Source organism: Nansenia antarctica, assembly GCF_963989245.1.
Source record: "Nansenia antarctica genome assembly, chromosome: 5".
Taxonomy (NCBI): domain Eukaryota; kingdom Metazoa; phylum Chordata; class Actinopteri; order Argentiniformes; family Microstomatidae; genus Nansenia; species Nansenia antarctica.
Genome location: NC_137690.1, coordinates 14,067,157 through 14,074,781, shown reverse-complemented (window position 1 = coordinate 14,074,781; position 7,625 = coordinate 14,067,157). Strand labels below are relative to the sequence as shown.

Sequence of the window (7,625 nt, the reverse complement as noted above, 5' to 3'; positions counted from 1 at the left end):
ACTTTGATCCATAGGCCAGAAGTGGGAGAGCTCTGGCTGCTATTCCTGAACTGTATCTTTGTCATGAAAAGGCTAGACCTTAGGCAGCATGTGAATGTGGCCCAGGTACGACTTTGTCATCCAGTACTGGTCAACCACACTCATACCAAAGATGGCTCACTTACTACAGGAAAGTAGCAGGGCCACATTACTCATACCAGAGCTGGTCCATAGCAAATTGCCAAATCTCACCCAGGGCTAGCCTCCCACATTCGGACCAGGTCTGGCCCATATAATACTTGCCATTTCCAGCAGTAAGCCATCTGTGCCACCACAAGACCAAACCATCTGAGAGGGTTGGATAGGTGTAAGAAAGTTTCTGAAAGAGGCCATGGACACTGGACTGGACATGGATGGCCAACCTATAACCAGGCCAAATAGGAAGTCACTCTACCAGGAACTGAAATATCAATGGAACTGCCCTCTATTGATTGTGGCTTTTGTCTTGCCAGGTTGATTAGTGTGAGTGGAGAAATGGAGAAAGATGTGTTGACATTTCGGCCTTTGCTCCAGAATGTCTTTCATGTTCTGAAGGGCAAGGCGCTTCTGTCTTCCTGTCTATCTTTGTTCTAAAATGTCTTAGTCTGTCTGAGGGTCATTGTTAGATGGAAGCCTTGGGTGGTGTGTTTTACCTGGGGTTGACAGGGTTCAGCAGCTGTTACACACCAGACCAACTTAATCCCCCGTCCCTCCCTCTCTCCTCTCTGCTGACTTTACCAGTATTTCACTATGAAGCATCCACCTAAACAGAACAATTATTTGTGTGTGCAAGAGGGAGAGATTTAATTTAAGGGGTAGTGGTGGTCTAGTGGATAGTGAGTTGGACTTGTGATCGGAAGGTTGTGAGTTCAAAATCCCGCCTGAAACCACACCACTACTAGTGTGCCCTTGAGTAAGGCACTTAGCCCTCAGTTACTCCAGGGGGAATGTCCCTGTAATTCGTAATTGTAAGTCGCTTTGGATTAAAAGCGTCTGCTAAATGGCAAAATTATTTATTAAAATTATTAATTGAATCATTAAAAATAAGATGAATGTATGAATTTTACTATCACAGAAACAAAAAAAGTTTCCTAATTTGTCTCTATGCTAGTTAGCAGGCTCATACTACACATTCGGAGAAAGGATTTGCAATACATGTTCTTTGGGGGGTTTTTACATTTATCTTTTGCATAGGAGACATTCACCCAACACTGATCTAAGGTAACGCGCTGCTAGAATGTCTTTGTCCTTGTGAGGGTCTTACAGAGTTAGATGGAAGCCTTGGATGGTGTGTTGTTTTTACCTGGGGTTGACCGGGTTCGGCAGCTGTCACACACCAGACGAGAATCAAGTTAATCTCTCAGTCCCTCCCTCTCTCCTCTCTGATCTACACTTGGACCCGGCTTATTCAGCCAAGCTCAGAGTCTCACTGGAATGCTCTGACCATTTTAAACAGTGTGTTTCAGTATTTGTGACAAAGGGAGAGAGAGAAAGACTGTCCTTGTAAGAGTTTGTTGAAAGCTACTGTAGACATGGGCAATCTGACCTGTGCTTCTCCTGTGTCTCTCCTATCTAAGTGTGTGTGTGTGTGTGTGTGTGTGTGTGTGTGTGTGTGTGTGTGTTCTGTGTGTACAGCCTCAAAAGAATGATGTTGACACCTCATAGAGGGGCCGAGAGTCCACTCAATCATCACAGCATGGAGTCATCCTTCTGAGTGTGTGTGAAGGGTGATCTCACCGCTGTGTTTGTGCGCGTGTGTGTGTACAGTATGTGCCCCCGAGAGACGGATGGGAGAGAATGAGAAAGATATCTTATTAGTACTTTCATACTTTGCAGCACTGTGTCAAAAGCTTTAGAAACTCTTGCCCCTGTGTATTCACAGAGTCCCTTAGCCAAACAGAGTTAGCCCACAGTGATCCTTGAGAGCACACTGACAAGTCTGTCTGTAAGCTCGCCATGAGGGAGCCTTATGCACCTCTCTCATTTTATAGACTTTACCTGGGCTTTTGGGATGGAAAAGGTGCAAGAACTCAATTTTCTGATTCAAGTTGGTCCGTTAGAGTTAGACTATGTTAATTGAAATACACAAACATGCTATACAGACCTCTAATTACTCACTGTTAGTTGAGCTTATTCCGTTCAAGTCTAGTAGCCTACAAAATAACAATAACGTGAGTGTAGCCTATACTGACTAGTAGGGTTGCTAACTTTCATAGCAAAGAGTGTGATTTGTCAACATTCCATATATTGTATGTTGCACCATGTCGCACAAAATAGTGTCTCGGGGGGGCCCCGAATCTAGAAAATCAATACAGTTTTAAAGCTAATTTTCCTACTTTCCAGTTTCCAATTTTTAAGTGTTTGACTAGAGGTGGAATTATAAGAAAACACACTTCCTTTAATTGGGCTGAGATGAACATAGGCATTTGCAATGCAAGTGCACTGCAGGGGTTCAGAAAATGTTCATATAATATGAATGAATATCTTGCATTTCTGTGCCTTTTTGGTGTTAAATTAATCACCCAACCCTTCCAGGCATATTTAGCCAACAAGTCACAAGTGTTTTCATTTTGCAAGCACTTGAGGCCTGACATAATTTACATAATAGCACCTTATTTCCTGCATTTCTCTGGCCTTTTAGACCAAAGATAGTCCTCAAATGTCAGTGTATTCATTCTTTCTGCGTAGTAGAGGATAGACTCTAAGGCCCAATCCCAATTCACCCCTTGGCCCTACCACTTAGCCCTACCCCTCCGTTTTGCAAGTTCACATGTAGGGGGTAGGGTGTCCTGAAGTATAGGGCTATTTGGCCCTCCAAACAGAGTTTTTTCAGAGGCACACTCCAAAGCGAGGGTTAAAATCAAGTGTTGAAATCTCCCAGAATGCCTTGCAAATCATTGGCAAGATAGTGGCAAGATAGTGGCAACAGCTAATGTTACAATGTTGTTTTAAGGTTGATTTGTGCATGACAGTCCCGCATTTTGACATATTTCCATGTCGTGATTCCCCCCTTTGATGGCATATGACGCCCAAAATGTAAGTCCAGCTGTGAAGTTGTTGCACTTGTTATCTCTCCTCTAATATCAGTGCAGGGTAGGAGCACGGGCTGCTAGCCTACAGAGCACCGCTATTCTGTCATGAACTGGCCTGATAATGAAGCATTGTTGCCTGACTGTCAGGCTAGGGGTGGGATAGTAAGACTTTGTGTTCTCCTGTTAGGCATTGCAGTGTTGTATAAATATATGAACTTTAAACGCAGAGGGCAGTGGTTGGAATACATCTCTTTTGTGCCAGCAGGCAAGCATTTTTTATTTGATGACTTGTTTGATCGATTGATAGCATGAAACTTGTGAATTGCGAGCAGAGCGTCCATGCTTTTCTATGATACTACTGATGATGTATCAGGGTCTTGAAGGGTTGTCCCATTTCATAGAGGAAGATTTCAACCCCTTGTAACTTTTCCGAGGGGCAAGCCGAAAAGCGAGTGGCGCTCGAAAACAAGGGGTAGGGATAAAAATAAGAAATGGGATTGGGCCTAAATTCCTGTTGAAATTCTAGTTCTTCATAATGATGTGAAAAATGCACAGATTAGGCTAAATGACCATGCTGTTTGAAAATGTATTTTGAATGTATTTAGCCTAATAAATTGTAATGGCTTTTGATCAAATTAATTTATCAAAACAGAGGCGTTAAACGAGTGGCACTTGAACGGCTCCTGCCCGAGTCTACCATTCTCTCTCTCTCTCTCTCTCTCTCTCTCTCTCTCTCTCTCTCTCTCTCTCTCTCTCTCTCTCTCTCTCGATGACTCCATGTATGGATTTGACCTTTCACCTAGTTATACAGACCTACCTGAAGGCAGAGGCAGTCTCTGTCCTCTGTTCTATTGGCCAAGTGTGGCTTCCAGAATGGAGGTGGGGGGAGTTGGGGGACAGAGGCGATGCACAGGGGCCTCCCTGGCTATATCCTCTTCCCTCATGGTGCAATCACAAACTTGGCCTGGCCGTCTCACTCTATGTTTGTGTATGGGTGTTATGTGCTTTGAGAGGCTGTGGGGAGGGTCCGCTCTGAGTGCTCAATACCATCTCTCACCCTCCCCTGACCTCTCCCTCTCCCCCATTACCCCCTACCCTCGATCCACCCCACATCCTATCCTCCCTCATTCCAAACTTCCTCACCCTTACTTCATGCCCCCAATCCCCCCCCAATCCCCCATACACACACTGATGATTAGCAGAGCCCAACTCCCCAGGGGGAAGTGGGGGAGGCCAGGGTTGGTGGTGGTGGGGGGGAGGCTAAGAGATGGGGGCAGGACACCACGGAGGAACTCACTGTTTACTCAGGGACCACAGGAGACAGGGGCAGCCTCTCTCCCTCTCTGCTGATTGGCTAAAAGAGCTTTCCCACGTGTCTGAGGAGGGGCAGTGATAGGGTTGAGTCTGAACACAGGGAGGGAGAAATGTGAAGAATGAAAGGAGAGACTGAACACAGACTTAAGTAGAAATAAGGTAATAGGAAATAAAAGCTGGAATGGAGTGACTGGGTGATAACTGTCTCTTGTAGTCTTGAGGTTTTGGAAAGAGAAGGACATAGGAGGGGACTGGCATAGGTAAATACAGAGAGACTGAGTGAGAGTGGAAGAGAAGGAGTAATTGATTTTGGACTGAGCCATTTCTCTAAGGGCAAACAAGCATCCCGCTTGCCAGACTCCATACTCCAGAATCCCTGCTTTGTGTATCTTGGCCCCCCTGGTCTGTAGACACACACACACACACACACACACACACACACACACACACACACACACACACACGCACACACAGACAGAGCAACAGATTGGATTTGCCCTCTCAGGAAATGGTTTATTTATGTTAGAGAGATATATAGATTTTGCTCCCCTACCTCTCTCAATGACCAGATCTCTTAGAGGATAACTGAGGCCATGGCTTGGTAATTGTAAGTAATCTTATACAGTACATGCATACGAAAAGCATATCTTTTTAATAAAAATGTCAAACAAAGTTAGAATATGAACTCTACATTTTGAATATATGTTGCTGATAATATGTGAGATATGTGTTATATCTAGATGCAAGAAAAGGCATTCATAGTAGAATATTTCTACTGGTGGATTAATTTTGTGGAATATCAGTCTTTCTTTGCTCTGTGTCTTTTTAAATGCACTAGATTGTCCAAATTGTTATTGGAAGGAAGATAAATGTTGTCATGTATCCTTGTTGGGTCATCAAAACATTCTCAAGAGTTCAGGTTGGTCCCAATCCAACCTGAGTGTGGGGAAGAACCACTGCTTTAAATAGAGAGGTTAAGGAGTCAGAGAGGTCAGCCTATATTTATATTTAGAGGTTGTCCCTGATTCTGACAGATAGACCCTCTCCAATCCTTCCCACCAACAAGTGCTTGTCATCATGTTTCTGTGTCAGTCATTCAATGGTATCTGCTATTTTAGTTTGAGGAGGATGGCACACGTCTATTTGGAACAGAACAGCAACGGTTATAGTCAGCAAGTTTAGCCTAGTGACTGGTATTAAGCAACTCATTAATTGAAGTATATTTACAATATAACATTGAATATTATCTTTGCAGGACAGTACGTACAGTAAGAAAGTACAGGACCAACCAAGTTTTAACCTGACCATAGGAAAATGCTTATGAGTAACTACAATACTTTACTGTTTGGTAGAATCATTCAGCAAGCACACACACATACACGCAAAAACATTGGGCAACATGTCTTCTGTATGGTGCTTTGGAACGTAGGGGGCTGCTACATGGACGTTAATTATGCCCTGTCCAGGTTTAGGTTTCACATAGGCCAGCTGAAAATAAATGGCAGCCACAGTTTGTGCTAGTAGGGCAGAGAGGATGGGGGAGGAAAGAGAGAGGGAGGGAGCAGGGCAAATATATTGGCCCAGTATTTCACGTGGGTATGTCACCAGGACCATTGCTTATAATTATCCTACGCCCCCCCCCCTCTCTTTTTTTTTCTCTCTCTCTCTCTCCTCTCTCTCTCTCTCTCTCTCTCTCTCTCTCTCTCTCTCTCTCTCTCTCTCTCCCTCTTCCTCTAATTTCTGTCTCTTCAGCACAGGGAAGCCCACGTCATGGCTTCCTCCTCGTTCCTCCTCCTCTTCCTCCTCCCCTCCCTGGGTTGGTTGTGTGCTGTGGATCTGCATCACTGATGGATCATGACAGAGCATGACATCATCAGGTAGGCTGCTACTGCTAACCTCCGAAGTCTGCTACACCCTATTGTTACTCATGTAATTTCGACTGTGGCATGCTGAGTGTGTGTGTGTGTGTGTGTGTGTGTGTGTGTGACCATTCTACAACCTTCTCATTACATTTCACAGTACATAATGCACATAATCTCAATCTCACATTGCATTTCAAATGATGTCTATTGGTCATTCTGTGTTCATGATCTGAGTGACTGACAATTGTTATGATATCTTATGTCAGACGTCAGTTACAGAACCCCACATTTTGCACGTACAGGAAAGGTTGGGTACAAATCAATAGAGATGAAGAGGGTAAATACTGTACATGGACTGTGCTCTGTCAAAGTCCAGGGACAGAGGGAGATGGAGCACATGCTCTCAGCTAACCCTCATGATCACTTGACTCCATCAGTACCTTCGGTCATAAAATCTAATTTTTCAATCATCTCTTTCTTTTTTCTCTTTGTGTTTACTGCAGGTAGTCCCAGGTGGTTATGTAGATGTAGTCTGTATTAGAGTTGGGCGATTGGGGAGGTTACTACTATAGGGTTTATGTATTGTTACTGTAGGCTACAATAGTACCGCATGAAAGAGATACCCGACGCAATGAACATGGAAGAATAATTAGGATATGTTCCATTACAGTTTCTGAAATTATATAAACAATTTTTGTATGAAACAAATACTATCTAACCCCCTCTTTCTGGCAAGCTACTCTGTTACTAGCATAGAAATTCCTAGGAAGTTTGTGTTAGCATAATTGTTAGCTACCTTGCAAGTTAGAGCACTGTATCAGGTAGCCTAGCAACAAGAATCACACTTTTCCCACCAGGCCAAGCAAGGTATTTGATTAGTTTGAGTGTTGCGAGGCTTCACTTATTGCAAACAGGTGTCCACACCTTTGTAGCTTTTTTCTGCAAAAAGGATTTTCCTAGGCTTTCCGAACTAGGATAGGATCCACCATGGGTGGATGAATGGTTGGTTGGTTGGATGGATGAAAACAGTTAGATAGATGAGAGAAGGTTAGATAGTTTAATCAGTTTCAAACCCAGAAATCATAGCACTCCCAGTTAGACCTTTCTTGGCGTTGTAATGTTGGATTGGTTTTAATAGCTTAAAACATTTAGGAGTAGGCCTAGTGGTGAGAAAATGGACAGAAAAATAATACGAGAATAATAGTTGGACTTGCTGAAGCAAGCCCACTAATAAAAAATAATTATGTCAAATTGTTATTAGTAGGACTTGCTGAAGCAAGCACAGAATGCTCAGAATGCTGTGGTTGAAAAGAGGGTATACTTAATTGTTTTGGTGTAATTACCCATTCAAATAGTGTCTCTCCTCGAGGGAGCAATCGGAGGGACCACAATTCAAGAA

At 43.5% G+C, this 7,625-nt stretch overlaps 1 protein-coding gene across 1 annotated transcript in view; it reads left to right on the top strand.

Moving 5' to 3' along the window:
* LOC308157761 (growth hormone receptor-like) overlaps window positions 1–7,625 on the top strand; it is a gene marked incomplete at its 3' end in the record, with an annotated part of 30,657 nt that overhangs the window by 4,507 nt on the left and 18,525 nt on the right. The window contains exons 2-3 of the mRNA XM_080531368.1: window positions 6,117–6,194; window positions 6,730–6,739. Of these exons, the coding sequence (XP_080387494.1) occupies window positions 6,135–6,194; window positions 6,730–6,739 (70 nt within the window). The 5' untranslated portion in view covers window positions 6,117–6,134. The remainder of the gene's footprint in view (window positions 1–6,116; window positions 6,195–6,729; window positions 6,740–7,625) is intronic.